The sequence below is a fragment of the Tachypleus tridentatus genome, chromosome 2 (assembly GCF_004210375.1).
Source record: "Tachypleus tridentatus isolate NWPU-2018 chromosome 2, ASM421037v1, whole genome shotgun sequence".
Lineage (NCBI taxonomy): Eukaryota > Metazoa > Arthropoda > Merostomata > Xiphosura > Limulidae > Tachypleus > Tachypleus tridentatus.
This window is the reverse complement of record NC_134826.1, coordinates 104,359,582-104,376,628: the sequence shown is the minus strand read 5'-3', so window position 1 is coordinate 104,376,628 and position 17,047 is coordinate 104,359,582. Positions and strand designations below refer to the sequence as shown.

Sequence of the window (17,047 nt, the reverse complement as noted above, 5' to 3'; positions counted from 1 at the left end):
AATAGGTTCTACGTTTCTCCTTTGTTAAAGTCAAAATTGTTTCAGAGTATGCTTTGATATTATGATGGTTAACTCAGTTGTAACTTTATTATACTGTGCTATTAGAAATAAAGAAATAACTGAGATAATTCAATGTTCACTCACCCAGTTGCTCTGGAAAGTTAAGAAGAAACAATGGAAACAGGAAAAATGGACTGGCTAAGATCGCCCGGTTAAGCACGCTGGAAATATACATCATATGTTTTAAAGAGACAAATAGCTGGAAAATATAATTATATGGGGCTATAATGTAATAAGCAATAACTACAGATACTAAACCTTCAAATGCAAACACTTGTACACTTCACTGTATCTCACTAAAAATGTGCTGTAACATCTGAAGGTATATAAAAACTAATATAACAAAGTGTCGAACATTTTGCTTTTAAAAACATTATCAACAAGGTGATATAAGTTTTATAGTTGTACGCCTTAACTTGAAAGACCATTTAAAAAAAAATAGTGTGTATGATGTTTGAAAAACAAAACGTAAGAATGTTAGAAAAGCAGAGATTTAGAAAACCTTGCAAAGTGTTTAACAATTGCTCTAAAATTTACGTCAACTGCAGATTTAGATTAATCACCCCACAAACACCGTCTGATGAATCCTGGGCAATTACTTCTGGAAGAACAAAGAACTCTGAATATTTTACACACCTACGATATGAAACCCGAAGTGGGCAAATTAAGAGAAACGAGTATTAAATAAACCATTTGTACTTTACTCGATTTTTATCCCAAATGTTAAGACTATTGGTTTCAAATGCTTTGCTTACTTTTAGCATATAAACCATGTCGTTTAAAATATTTGTCAGGTTATTTAGGTTTAATATTGTTGCGACTTTAAAGAATAAGGTAATTGATAAGTAAGTGTTGAAACGTTAAGTGGTTTATAGCTGAACAGTGACAAGCAAGAACACAAGCATATTAGTCCTAATTATACACTACACTGCTAATCAGTGTACGTTAACCATTTATAAAACCTGTCAAACATATACATTTCTTTTCATTAATGACTTTTGCTAGCTTTGAAAGTTGAAGTTATTAGATCTATTTTTGGATATTTATAGGCTATGTTAATAAAAAATTAGTCTTTTGTTTAAAAATTAATGCTTTATTTGTTCTTGTTTTTGTAACTCATATTCTTGGTTCCGTTTAAACAAGTTTAATAATATTCACGAAAACTAGAAGCATTCTTTTTAATTCTATTTAAATTCAATATCCCAAAATACTTCACCAACGTTGTCTTCAAGAAACTATCATGTATAAAGAAGCAAGTACATTTTTAATACCACTTTAGATTCATTATTGTCTTCCAATCAGAAAAAGAAACTTACTAATTAATTCTTCTTTGTGGAAGCATTTCACCAGTATCATTTATCTTCAAAGTTTTGAAAAACAATAATCTGTAATAAACGAGCAAAATATTATGTTTATTTGAAAAACTCGGAGAAATAAAGTACCGTTCACAAAATTAAAGACCCAGAGTTGTTGCTTGACATGAACAAGTCCTTTACTATATAGTTTAGACATTATACAGTTCTTAATTAGGGGTGTATAACCCCCACTCCCCCGTGACACAGCGCTGAAAACCGAGTTTCATTACCTGTCGTGGTAGAGAACAGATAGCCCGTTGTGTATCTTTGTGTTTAATTCCAATTAAACAAACAAAAAATTTGTAACCTATGCCTGGTAGGAATTGGCATATTTTCTAAAACCAAGGTACTACTATAACTGCTTTCTACGAATGATTACGTAAACGTTTGGACGAAAAATAGTGTTGGCTGAAATAACTACACATTTTATTACAAACAAAATCATCATTATTAAAATGGAATACAGACACATTTTGCGCTGTCAAACTACGAAATGCATGTTCTAATAAACTGTTCATGATGTTCTGGGAACCTGTCTTGTTATAAATGTTACAAATGTAGATGTTTATTATAACATGCATTTCGCAGTTTGACAGCGCTAAATGTCTCTGTGTTCCATTCACTATTATCAGATACATGTAGATAGATGTGAAATTCAGCTTTTCATCTAACACAATAAAACCTTACCAAAATATATATATAATGACAAAATATAACATCAAATTATTATAAGTTCCGTCTGTAACCTTATATCATTTCATAATAATCATTCGGTATTTGGTTGGTCCACGCTCTAATAATCTCCGCGAGATGACCCGGTATGCTGTCGATGTGGTTATTGACGTAATCAGTCACGATTTTACCACAACTTGTTATCATAAGGCGCTGTAACTTAGCTAGTTAAGGCACTCGACTCGTAAACCAAGGGTCACGAGTTCGAATTCCCGTCTCACCAAACATGCTCGCCCTTGCAACCATGAAGGCATTATAATGTTACATTCAATCCCACTATTCGTTGGTAAAAGAGTAGCCCAAGAGTTGACGGTGGGTGGTGATGACTAGCTAGCTTTCCTCTAGTCTTACACTGCTAAATTAGGGACGGCTAGTGCAGATGGCCCTCGAGTAGCTTTGCGCGAAATTCAAAACAAACCAAACAAACAAACTGACCTCTAAACATTTTCTTTCGTTCTTCAATTTGGTACTTATTTTCAGTCGTGACAAAATTTGCTCCATATTAAGACTTCATGAAAATATGAGATATCTATTGACTTGCAAATTAAGTGAGAACATAATGTTTTGTTCAGATTCAAAGCTTCTATAAATTAATTTCAAGCTTGTAAGTGATAAACCACGTTTCATAGAGAGTTGTTGTGGTTGTGAGGTACCTGTTTCTTTAAGTGCTTTTACGTTTAAAGTGAGATGAATATTTGTATATCATACAGACGGTTGTACTTCAGCAAAAAGCAATAAATACTAAATAACCTATCAAATAATCAAGAAAGAGTATGTTATTCTGAAACCTCGAGTAAGAAGTGTGGGAACTTCCAGTTAGTCGAAGTGTTCGTATTCAACTACTGTTTAATATATTTCACATTTTCAGATTAAAAAATAACACTTTTGGGTTGTGCCTGTGAGTAACAAGACAAATGTTTTCTAATCTTAAAAGTTACCTATATTTAATGGCAAACTGGAGAGTGGAGAAATAAATTGTCTACAGGGGCAATTTTACTTTGTAAAATGAGGGAGACATTTATCTATGCAGTGGTACTGGCTAGAGCAGAATTACAACATTATTTTACTTATTTATGAACCTAGAAACATACACCAGGATGAAACATGGCCTACTGACTATTTACTTTCGCCCCCTCCCCCCAATTTGCGGACTTACACTGATAGAAATCTTTGTGTAGCCTTATGCTTAAGAACAAACAAACAAAACAATTTACTGTCAATAATAAAATACTTGGGCTCGTATTATAATTTGTAGTAGCACAAAGAGAAAGTATCATTGGTCACTCATTTCTTAACAAAAAAAAAATTGTCTCTGATACTGCTTTCATACACTACTTAGAAATTAAAACTTTCAATCCTTATTCCAAAATGGGTTTAAAAGCTAGAACTCTTGCTATGATTCAATATCCTGCTGATCTTTATTAAAAAATACAAAAAAACGCCTTTCACCACAACATAGACCACACCTATTCTGAACTGGTTGCTTATATAAGCAAAACTAAATATCTGTTTGGAGAAGGCCATCCATCCTCCAACGCATGAGTTGTGTGTAGCTTAGTATTTTTCTTGATGGACTGCATAACAGGAGACTAGATTTGAGTTTTAATGTAAAAGAAATTAAAGTTGCTTTGGATCATATTGAGGCTACGAAGCACACCAACTGTATGATTTATACGCATTTACTTCGTTCCATAAAGACCCTCAAATCGCGTAATGTGACTTTTCATCCATTTCTCCTAAACATTCAGAAAAGACAAAAGACTGGCTCATTTCACTTTATCGTTCATCTCTGTTCAATTTTTATAGATTACTAGTCATGTTGTTATTCATGGACACGAGCTTGCCGGCACTGCAGCTAAAATCCATTTGCTTTGTCGTTGTAACAGCCTCACCTGTCACTTGTATTTACTTTAAATCTAGCTGGCAGTCGTTTTAGGATGAGCAACATCGCATTAAACGCTTCCAGACGAAGCCTACTATTGTTGTTTGGTCGTCTAACATCCGTTAAGTTTACAGGTATTGTATACCAAAACTGTAATAATATTTTCTTTGAATTTCGTTTTGATAAAACTCTCATAATTGAAATATAAACCTGAAAACGTAATTTTATGATAGACTCCCGTTTCAGACCTCCCACCCTATTTGATAATTTGGGTGTCCAATAACGGTGCAATAGTCATTTCCTTTTCCCCAGTAACTTTAATACTTTCGTGTTGTCTGTTTAACTAATTAAACAATACGTTTGCCTGTTCTTTCTCAAATACAGTAAATGCATCATCCACGTATTACCTCCTATACCTTAATGGTTTAAATTCTTAAGACAATTTTCTAATCAAATCATTTCATAATAGTACAAACAAAATCTTAATAAAGTACTAATATTTCACGTGATTTCTGAAATACGTTTTTGGATATACCATCAAAATTACCTTCCTTATTGTATTGTTTGTTTGTTTGGGAATTTCGCACAAAGCTACTCGCGGGCTATCTGTGCTAGCCGTCCCTAATTTAGTAGGGTAAGACTATAGGGAAGGCAGCTAGTCATCACCACCCACCGCCAACTCTTGGGCTACTCTTTTACCAACGAAAAGTGGGATTGACCGTCACATTATAACGCCCCCACGGCTGGGAGGGAGAGCATGTTTGGCGCGACTCGGGCGCGAACCCGCGACCCTCAGATTACGAAGCGCACGCCTTAACGCGCTAGGCCATGCCGGGCCCTTTTTTATTGTATATTAATTTGTTACACATAATTTAAACGTTTCAACCAGTTACCCCCCTCTCCCCCAGTGACACAGCGGCACGTCTGCGGACTCACACTGCTAAAAACCGGGTTTCGATACTCGTGGTGGGCAAAGAATAGATAGGCTTTGTACTTAATACTAAACAAAAATCATCCCGTGTTAAGCATTAAATAATTATTGTACATCAAAACTAGTAATTACAAAATCATGATAAAATTTAACTCATTAATGTTATCAACAAATTCAAAGATACCTTAAATTTCCACAAAAACCAAATTAATAATTTTCAGGCAATTCCGATGATTTCGTCAAAAAATGATTCAGTTCTAACTAAATGATATAGTAAGAAAGTATTATCTTGAGGAATAGATTTGTTCGAATATTAGGCTTTTCAAAAATGAAGTCATTACAGGAATTATTAAAAATTAGTTACTATCCTTTTTAAAGCATTAGTTTCTACCTTTGTTTTATATCATTAGTTGCTGTCCTTTTTTAAATTATTAGTCGTAATCCTTGTTTCAAATATTAGCTGTTATCCTTGTTTCAAGCATTAGCATCTGTTCTTGTTTTAGTCAATTAATCGCTATTCTTATTTTAAATTATATGTCGCTATCTTTATAAAAGCGGTAATCATTACCATTTTTAAAATGTTAACTGCTATCCTCTTTTTAAAGTTCTAGTAGTTATCTATCTTAGTTTAGGTTCCAACGCCATTAGTATTTGCATTACTGAAGATCAAAATGTCCTGAAGTTCATTTCCACGAGCTCGACTATAATATTATTACTTTAATAATCATATCTCTAATTTATGCATCATTATTAATATAATATTATTTTCTCTTTTTTCTTCTTCTTTATGCTCGTAAGATTCCTTAATAAAACGTTTTGTATCACAAGAACCTGTTTCCATTACAATGATTTTAATAATCATGACATATATATAAAACCATAATTTTAAACCATAAAACAAAACACGTTAAAATTAAACAAAATATGCTGCATATTTAAAAAGAAAATCATAGGGTACAAGCTACAACATAGGATTATCAAAAGTATTCTAGGTTTTGGAAGTGACTCCTAAGTAGGACTCACATTGCGGTGGGTATACACCGTCTATCAGTCTTAACCTCCAATTCTCTAGTCTCACAAAAGAAGAGTAGAAATTAGGAAAGCGAGATGTGTTTACTAAAGCCTACAACGTTTCACGTCTATATCACCCTTTACTGTCTGCAAACAGTTGTAGAATGGTAACTGCTCTCTCAAGTTCAAATAAGAATAAGATAAACATAAAAAGAAAAAAATATATAAATGAAATAAAAAAATAAAAAAATAAGGTACTACCATTTGGGGGTAAGTAATATAAAACTTACCTTTTGAAGTTAGCATTCCTACTCCCAATTTAGAATCTATTATACACGATAACAGTATAAAGAACAAAACACTGAGTATATACAAAAATGTGCAACAACGATAGTGAACGAAATAGCAAACACAATTAAATATACAACTAGGTAACTGAATATGAGAACTACAAAATGAGAAATTAAAATATATATATACATATATAATATGAATCATTACATAAAATAAAAATATATACAGGTATGTACAAATAATTAAATTCAAAAACCAACTACAAAAATGAAAGTAGAAAATTATAAATGATTAAAGAGAATTACAAAAAGAAATAAAATACAAGGATTTAAAAAAAACAAAAGATTATCAAGGATTTAATTATAAAAACAACTATACAAATGAGCATTACACGTGAGATACGTACAAAAAAATTAAAATATATAAATCATTGGACATTGGACACAAAAAAATACATAAATGAATATTAAAAACAAAAAACGAAAATACAAATAAACAATTACATAGAACACAGACAATCTGGAAAATCAGCTTGACCCCGCTACCCTAAAGCGTGCACACCGGCGAGATGTCCAAGCGTCAACTATGATAAAAGTCTTTCGATCTCAATAACGAATAGTCCGCCTCAAGTCGGAATAACAGTTTGTACCCGCCTTAGCCAGTATCTTAAAGTACGACACTGGAGCCCGCTCAAAAACAAATTGATTACGGGTAAGCCAGATGATGTACTTAAACACCGATAGGTTGTAGTGGAACATAAAGGCCAGGTGACTGGGAACAGGGACCAGCACGTGATACAAAATGGTCTCAGCCGAGATCAATGGCATATGGAAAAGGCAAGCCACCTTTTCTCCTATCCCATGTGATGTTTGACAAAGGACCAACATATAAAGGAAGACTTTACCTGAGTATGACACAATGGGCATTACTTGGTGACACTGATACTGGATAGATGTAAGCGTTCTCTCACCGTTAAGACGTTGTTAATGATGTGCCTGAAGGTAACTATCAACATGGCCCATCACGTGACAGCATCAGCATATGAAATGGGAAGATCAAAACACATTGGTTTATTCAGGCCTGCTGAAACACCAAAATGCCCGAGCCCTGTGCCAATCAGGAAATAAGCCAGTTGGCTACAGGAATGATCCTCCCAAGAGATACAGCAAATAGTGGTGAAAATGAAAAGAAAAAGACATTTGGTCCAGACACATGGGATGCCCAGTCCTCCCTTGTGGGGTGGCTTAACTAAAGACAACTGAAACACTGCCTCAGTCTTACCACTCCATAGGAAGGTGTAGACATGCTGCTCGACAGTTCACGCTCAGTGGTTGTTCAGAGAAAGAATTACACCAAGATACCATATCAAGAGGAGAATCCTCCTCTTCATTACCTCTGCCCAGCCAAACAAGTTATCAAGGCTTTAACGATAATCTTGAACTGCCGAACTGACATGTTGCACAACCTCCCCTCAAGCAGTCTCAGGACTCGCAAGGAAGCAAATCCCAAACCATCTTATTTGAGAGGAAGTCCATGCCGAACCAAATGGAGTGTCCACAGATGAGGCCCACTTGCCCAACCTCCGAGCCCTAGACTTAGTGTAGTTGAGCTAGGCTGCACTGGCCTGAGAATACTTGTTGACAATCACCAGAGCTAAACCCAAGGATGTTTGGTCTTATGGAAATATGTTCACATCATCTGCATGACTAACATACTTGATAGACACCCCACCCGGCAAATGAAGGCCACGCACTGATACTGAGTGATACAGATAAGAAAGCAGGCACCTGATCATTAACGTATAAAGAGATGGTGATAATGGACATCCTTGATGAACACCCTGACATATGTTAAAGGGGCCATCAAGTATCCATTTACTAATAGTCTGCTCAAAGATGTATAGAAAGTTCAAACATAGTGCACAATAACCAGAGTAAAGACCATACCTCTCCAGAACGTACCACAAAAATGTGTGGTGGGCTCAATCAAAGGCCTTGCTCTGATTAAGCGACACAAAAACTGCAGGGATGTTCCTGTCAATAATGTAATGGAACACGTCATATAAAAGCACCAAATTCTGTTGGATACATCTACCCCACACACCACACGTTTGAGTGCCAAGGATGAGATCAGGCATAACAACACTCAAACGATCACACAGGACCTTGGAAACGATCTTTGCATCCACATTCAGGAGCCATACAGGACGCCACAAGGAAAGATCTTCAGACTGGGTGGAATCCTTACAGATTAGCGTAATTAACCCATCCAGTATACTCCGAGGCATGGACCCGCGGGTCATACAGTTGTTAAAAAGTCTAACAAAGAGGGGTCTGATAACGTGCCATACATGGCGATAGAATTCCACTGGTGAGCCATCTGGACCCAGAGACTTAACAAGTGGAATGTACTGGATAGCCACCAAAAATTCACCCAGTTTAATGGACTTCAAAAGATCGTCAGACCATGACGGATCGAAGGTTGGAAAGAACTAAGTGATCTCTTGCCAAATATCCTCAACCATTGGTGAAGCAAAATACAGTCAGCTACAGTAGTTTAAGGCATGTGTCGAGGACTGGAGATGTGCTTATATTTAGACATCTCCCTGCCTTACTTAATGGAATCCAAGTAACATTTCTGGGATCAAGTGACTCCATCAGACTGGAAACACACGCAGCTCGGAATAATTTAGCATATTCCAAGTCTATGTCCTTTTTGAGCTTGTCAATGTCCAGAAGTATCCACAGGTCCATTGATCTGCCCCGAAGCAAGGCCACTAAGGTGTCTTGCTTATTGCAATGGCAAAACGGCGAGTTTCCTAATGCTGCATGCATGCCTGCCTCAGCAAGGAAGTACAGACTTCCTTGAAACACACCAACCAAATCTCATTAATGACGTCAACAGAAAAGAGGCCCCAAACAAATACTATCAATTCATCCCCTACTTCGTACTCAGAGTAGAGGGAGACATTGAGTCTCCACACTCCAGGACCCTGAAAAACAGGGGTCAAATCCTGAAATGCAGTAAAAAAGGGTTGATGTAAAACGAAACATCACCAACCCGATAGACCACAGCTCTAGCTAGGTACTGCTTCAGGCCAGCTGTCACATAGAAATAGTCCAGGTGACAAGATATGCACTGACCAGTCCAAGTGGCAACAAAAGCATCCCTGTAAAGTGCGCGCCAAATATCGTGGAAGTCAAAGTCTGACAACACTGAATGCAGAGGTCATGCATGCTGATCACCAGAAAGTGGATCTCCCCCAGTCTTATCGAGATGGGGATCCAACACACAGATGAAGTCCCACCAAGGACAATATTAGCTTGTGTTATCAAGAACCTGTCAGAGGAAGAAAAGAATATCTTCAATTTCCTCTCCTGTGCATAGATATTAACAAGCCAGACTTTATGAGCCTGAGTAACGACAACAATGTACACAACCCGTCCTTCAGCATCACTATGTGACGCAAGGATACTTCCTGATAAGTTGGGTTGAGGAGAATTCCTACACCTTGTGCATGTGTCGAACCAAAGGACTAGAAAGCAGGAACAAGAAAACGAGTTACAAAGGAGAAGTGATCCCTCCTAGAAGTGAAATGAGTATTCTGCAGAAATATCACATCAACCCAAAAGCAGTTGAAGACATGGCTACATATTCCCTGGATACTAACAGTGAGGCAGGATAAACCCATCAAAGGCTCTGGAAGAATCAGTTTACTTCCACTATTGCTTTGGTGTTACATCCGGCAGTAAAGTATCATGGCCTCTCTTAAGACTTGTCTGCTCAATAACAGGAACTACAGGATAGTCATCTGATAAGGATAACCACCACATTACTTTTGTATCCCCCAGACTTAAGTCAAGAAGATTGAGGATGTGCATTGAGACAGTGTCCTCTTCCTCCCTCAATGAACCTGGCAAACTCAGAAAAGGATGAGAGTGCTGGGACAATATACCACCCAAAAAGGTCCTAGGCCTCCTCCTGAATTTTCAAAGATTCCCTGAGTTGCAGTGGATGCCAGGGTAGTTCACTATGATAGTAAAGCCATTGATCTTAAGAAAGTTTGGCACAGGATGTTTCATGTTGAAGCACACCCTCCTGTTACCAGTACCTACCCCCAGGCGAGTCTGGTAGCACTTGTGCTCGATTTTGAGAACCACACCATACTGTCGCAGTCCTGATGCAATTGTTTTGTTTTTGAATTTCGCACACAGCTACTCGAGAGCTATCTGTGCTAGCGATCCTTGATTTAGCAGTGTAAGACTAGAGGAAAGGCAGCTAGTCATCACCACCCATCGCCAACTTTTGCGCTACTCTTTTACCACTGAATAGTGGAATTGACCGAAACTTTATAACGCCCCCACGGCTGAAAGGGCGAACATGTTTGGTGCTACCGGGATTCGAACCCGCGACCCTCAGATTATGAGTCGAACGCCTTAACCTACCTGGCCATGCTGAGCCAACCTGATACAATTATGGAACGTAAAATCAACTCAAATAATGTTTTGTCCCGCCAACTCAACAGGGAAGGAGGTGCCGTTAAAAGTAAAGCCACCTTTGATCAATAGTTTTGGGGCAACGGCGGGGGAAGACAGTGACGCTACATAACATCCACCATCAAAGTGTTGAAAACATTCGAGGACATTACCTCAGATTTGACCACTCGCAGCGTCAATAACCGCTGACAGCAGTGAGTCTGCAGGGACCACAAAACGGATCGATTGTGCTGAACAGAAGAGGGCCCGATGGCTACAGCCATATTGACCAATTTGGAATGTAAAGTCTGTACTAAAATATGTTAAAAAACTAACTCGTGAGATTTGACACGGCTAGGGCCGAAACGTATTACAAACAAACACAAAATACACGACTACAAATAACAAAGTCTAGACAATAATGGAGTATAACAACACACGAACAAAAACAAAATTCAAAATAACTAAAAACTTGAAATATAAATTACACAATAAAACACACGCACAATTAATTTTGAACTTATTTACAAAAAAAATCAATACAAGTGATCAAGATAATTTTCAAAAAACGTTGAGCATATATTTATAGGTAATGATCAAATAATGCTAAAACATATACATATATACAAATACATAAAAATCCTTAAATTAAAAAACACGATACATATATACACCGCATAACAAATAAAAAAACAATAGTAAGGATAATAACAACAAAATGAAATGATGCAAAAGAAAATAATAAAATATAATGAAATATAAGAAGGAAAAAATATACGAAACAAATAAAGAAAAGTATAATATATACAGTAATGTGAAAACGTTAGGACACCCTATGAAAGCCTGTCTATTTTTGTAACATTTTTTTGATATATAGATATTTAATCTCAATTTTAACAATACTGAGAGATTATATGAATATAACTAAACAATTAAAACTAAAGAAAAGACTTTTCAAGATCTTCTGTAAATGTAATTTTACAAAAATGCATAATCTAACCGAGGAAGAAGTTAAGACACCCTCTCATTTATTCCCACTTAAAATTGCTCAACTCAAACACAGGTGTATCACACCAGGTGCACATGATTAGAAGATCTTTACTCAGCATTTTGAATGAGACTTGCCCTATTTAAACCTCAGAAATTTAGTTTGGTGTGCTCCTGACTGTTGAAGTGAGAGTGAGCACCATGTTGAGAGCAAAAGAGCTGTCTGAGGCCTTCAGAAAGAAAATTGTAGCAGCTTATGAGTCTGGCAAGGGATTGAAAAAGATCCCAAAAGATTTTGAAATCAGCCGTTCCACTGTCCGGAATATAGTCAACAAGTGGAGGGCTTTCAAAATAACTGCCAACATGCCCAGGTCTGGTCGTCCAAGCAAGTTCACCCCGAGAGCAGACCGCAAGATGCTAAAAGAGGTCTCCAAACACCCTAACATGTCATCACGGGACCTACAGCAGGCTCTGGCTACTGTTGATGTGAAAGTGCATGCCTCTACAATCAGAAAGAGACTGCACAAGTTTAAATTGCATGGGAGGTGTGCAAGGAGAAAACCTTTGCTCTTTAAGAGAAACATCAAGGCCAGACTGAAGTTTGCCAGAGAGAATGTAGACAAAGACCAGAACTTTTGGAATAATGTTCTTTGGACAGATAAGTCCAAAATTGAATTATTTGGACACCAGAACAGAGGACATGTTTGGCATAAACCAAATACAGCATTCCAGGAAAAGAACCTCATACCAAATGTGAATCATGGAGGTGGAAATGTCATGGTTTCGGGCTGCTTTGCTGCAGCAGGACCTGGACAGCTCACAATCATAGAATCCACAATGAATTCTACTGTATATCAGAGAGTGCTTGAGGAACATGCGAGTCCATCTGTAAGAAAATTAAAGCTGAAGCGGAACTGGACCCTGCAACACGACAATGACCCAAAATGTACCTGTAAATTCACCAAGGACTGGCTGAAAACTAAGAAATGGAGAGTCCTGGAATGGCCGAGTCAAAGCCCAGCTCGTAATCTCATTGAGATGCTGTGGGGTGAGTTGAAACGTGCTGTACATGCAAGAAACCCCTCAAACATCTCACAGCTGAAAGAATTCTGCATTGAGGAGTGGGGCAAACTTTTTTTGAGACCGATATCAGAGACTGGTAGATGGCTACAAGAAGCGTCTCACTGTAGTTATATTCTGCCAAAGGGGGTAACACTAACTATTAGGGGTTAGGGTTTCCAAACTTTTCCTCAGTTAGAATATGCATTTTTGTAGAATTACATTTACAGAAGATCTTGAAAAGTCGTTTCTTCAGTTTTAATTGCTTAGTTATATTCTTATAATCTCTCAATATTGTTGAAATTGAGATTAAATATCTATATGTCCAAAAATGTTACAAAAATACACAGGCTTTCATAGGGTGTCAACACTTTTTCACGTGACTGTATATATACACATACACAGAGTTAACGAAACAAATAGATAGAAAGTTAAGAACCGTTAGAGAAATAAGAACAATAAATAACATTTACAATACATACGTATGAGATATATACAAGTTTATTAATAATTAAAAGACAAATAGAAACAAAGTCATAAGAATTTAATATTTACAAATATATACCAAATTATTAATGTTTACAAGATACAGTGCAACATAAACAGAAGTGAAGATACGGCGGCTCAGAACCCAAGCTCAACCTGATACTCCACCAGTTCACAAAAAGGCAAAATATCCAGCTACCATCAATGGTAAAAGTCCCTAGGGTTAAGCAGCCAACAGTCTGCCTGAAAATAGAGTAACAGCTTATACCTGGCCTTACCCAGAATCTTAAAGATTGACACTGGTGCCTGTCCGCAAAACAAAGTGATTTTGAACAAGTTAGATGACGTATTTGAAGACAGTTAATGTATACTGGAACTAAAAGGCCAAATGATTGGGAACAGGGACCAGTGCGTGATATAATATGGTCCTAGCCGAGAGCGGAGGGACATGGAAAAGGCGGGCCATTTAAACATGTGGAGTGTAGGGTAGTAGTATCCAACAAAACTTGGTGCTTCTAAGTGACCTGTTCCATTACATTACAGACAGGAACATCCCTGCAATTTTTGTGTCGCTCGATCAGAGTAAGGCCTTTGATCGAGGCCACCATACATTTTTGTAGTACATTCTGTAGAGGTATGGTTTTCCTCCAGTTTTTGTGCACTAAGTTAGAACTTTCTACAAGTGTTCTTCCTCTCAAGCCAAATGTTTTGGGATTCACTTCCTTGCGAGTCCTGAGGCTGCAAGGGAGAGGTTGTGGAACATGTCAGTTCCACAGTTTAAGATTATCGTTATAGCCCTGCTAACTTATTTTGCAAGGCAGAGGTAGTGAAGATTAGGATTCTCTCCTTGATGTAGTAACTTCGTGCCATTCTTCCTCTGAATGACTGCTGTAGAGTGGTAAGACTGAGGCAGTGTCTTTAGTTAAGCTGTCCCACAAGGGAGGACTGGGCATTCGGTGTGTCCAGACAAAGTGTCTTTCTCTTTTCCTGTCCACCACTATTCACTGTCTGTCTTTGGAGTGGTAAGATTGAGGCAGTGTCTCAGTTGCCTTTAGTTAAGCTCCCCCATACGGAAGGACTTGGCATCCCATGTGTCCAGACCAAATGTCTTTCTTTTTCTTCTGTCCACGACTATTCGCTGTCTGTCTTGGGAGGTACATTCCTGTAGCCAACTGGCTCGTTTCCTGATTGGCATAGAGCTCAGGCATTTTAGTGCCTCATCTAGCCTGAGTAAACCAATGATTTTTGATCCTCCCACTTGTTGTGGCAATTAGGCGTTGTCATACCATGTCATTTGATATTCCAGTGAACTCCAGTTTTCTCTACCATCTGCTTTCCCCAGACTGTACTCACATGATAGAGTAACACCAACCCACTCCTCTGTGGAACGTTGTTTGGGGTCGGGATATTGATGTGCCATGTTGATAGTTACCTTGAAGCTCATAACTAGCACATCATTCATAACATCTTAATGGTGAGAGAATACTTATATCTCTCCAGTATCAGTGTCACCAAGTTATGTCCATTGTGTCATTTGGTGGAGTATGTCCTTCACATGTTGGTCCTTTGTCTGACATTGGATGAGGTATGGGAAAAGGTGGCTCACCATATTGTATCACGTGCCAGTCCCCGTTCCCAATCACCTGGTCTTTAGGTTCCACTACACCCTATTGGTGTTTAAGTACATAATATTCGTTTTTAACCAGGCTCCAGTGTCGTACTTAAAGATACTGGCTAAGTCCAGGTACAAACTTTTATTCCACTTTGAGGTGAACTATCAGTTACTGAGTCTGAGGGACGTTTATCATCATTGGCGCCAGGACGTCTCGCCTTTCTGCACGATTAAGAGTATCGGGATCAGGCTGATTTTCTGGACTCTCTGTATTTTATGTAATTATTGTTTATTTGTATTTTCATTTTTTGTGTTTATCTATTTTGTTTGTAATATTTATTTTGTGTATCCTATAATTTATCTTATTTCCTTTTCCTACACATTGTATATTGCATGTCATGTTCATTTGTTAGTTTTGTGGTAATTAAATCCTTGATAATTTTTGATTTTTTTAAAATTTTCTTTAAACTTTGTATTTTACTTATTTTTTGTAATTCTATTTAATCATTTGTAATTTTCTACTTTAATTTTTTTGTTTATTATTTTGATTTAATTACTTGTTCATACCTATATATACTGTTGTTACTTTATGTACCGATTCAGTTTTGTAAATTTAATATTTGGTTTGTATATTTTTTTAATTTCTCCTTTTGTATTTCTCATGTTCATGTACATGTACAAAGTTGTATATATTATATATTTATTTGTTGTTGTTTTTTGTTATTTCATATCATTGTTGTACATTTTTGTATATACTTAGTGTTTTTGTTGCTGTTTTTTGTACTGATATGGTGTATAATAAATTCAAAATTGGGAGTAGGAATGCTAACTGCAATAGGTAAGTTTTATCATACTTACCTCCAAATGGTAGTACCTTATTTTTCATTTTCTATTTATTTTTCATCTTTTTTGTTTATATTTTTCTTATTCTTATTTTAACTTGAGAGAGTAGTCACCTTCCAACAAGTGTCTGCAGACAGTGAAGAGTGATATAGATGTGGGACACTGTGAGCTTGAGCACTCGTATCTCGCTCTCCTAATTTCTAAATTTCTAATATTTGTATGTGAAACTAGAGAATTGGAGGTTAAGACTGATAGACGGTGTATTCCCACCGCAATGTTCGTCTTACTTCCTGTAGTCACCTACACAACCTAGGATACATTTTATAATCCACGTTGTAGCTTGTACCCTAGAATTTTTTTTATAAAAAAAATATGCAGCGTATTTAGTTTAATTTCAAAGTGTTTTGTTCATGGCTTAAAACTTTATAGTTATGATACAATTAATCATAGGTTGGGATTTGCTCTTTTTAACGCAGTCCTTCCTCATGATTTTATTTACTCATTTGGCTTCATTTAGATGTAATTAATTTCACTACAATATATATATACATATATATACGTGTGTGTGTGTGAGTGTCATGTACTTGCTTTTTATTCGTGTACCTTTCGAGTAAATATAAATATTACTTCTTCATCTCTACTTTTTTACCCCCCAAAACTAGTTAATCCTCTACGTTTTAAGTGAGGCGTAAAACCTCAATTCCACGAGAATACCAAAACAAAAATTAAAATTATTGAAACTAGCTACAATCTATTGTGATAGAAAATATATAATGACAGTGGCATCTTACTTGTTACAAACATTTCTTAAGACTAAAACTAAAAAAGACGTTTTCTGAACAAGCCATTGTCAACATGTACAGTTTTAAGACCTTTATCATGTCTACATAAAACATCTTGCAAGATCATCTTAACCTTCTGTCCTTTTTTTTTTTTTTTTTACTTAATGAAAATTGCCAAAAGTCATCATTGTATTTAAGTCAACAAAAACGTACTTACCAGTTCATTACAAGGTGAAATCCAAACAAGCACACTGTCTCCCGGTGAAGAATTACTATGTCAGTTGGAGCTTATAAACACAGGTGGAGAAAAGCAAACAACGTTACGAGCTTTCCTAAAATAGCAACATGTAGTTCATACGTAAAGATAATAAAACTAGATACACCTTCAAATAAAAAAAATTGTTACTACAGTCTTTCCTGCTTATTACATTGAAAGAACACTAATAGAATGATATAAATCGCCTTAAAATAGCCTTTCAAAAGTTAATATATATCTTTAAAACTTTCATTGTCAACCATTTTAATAAAAATATTATAG

General features: G+C 36.5%; 1 protein-coding gene across 4 annotated transcripts in view; it reads right to left on the bottom strand.

The window, feature by feature from the left end:
* LOC143244745 (galactosylgalactosylxylosylprotein 3-beta-glucuronosyltransferase 2-like) overlaps positions 1-16,829 on the bottom strand; it is a 114,542-nt gene extending 97,713 nt beyond the window's left edge. The window contains exons 1-3 of one of the 4 annotated variants that reach the window (XM_076489963.1): positions 16,727-16,829; positions 1,377-1,445; positions 145-221 (exon numbers count right to left, since the gene is read on the bottom strand). In XM_076489963.1, the coding sequence (XP_076346078.1) occupies positions 145-221; positions 1,377-1,402 (103 nt within the window). In that variant the 5' untranslated portion in view covers positions 1,403-1,445; positions 16,727-16,829. The remainder of the gene's footprint in view (positions 1-144; positions 222-1,376; positions 1,446-16,726) is intronic. The other 3 variants (XM_076489961.1, XM_076489960.1, XM_076489962.1) reach the window with 3 other exon arrangements.
* Positions 16,830-17,047: the final 218 nt, after the last annotated feature.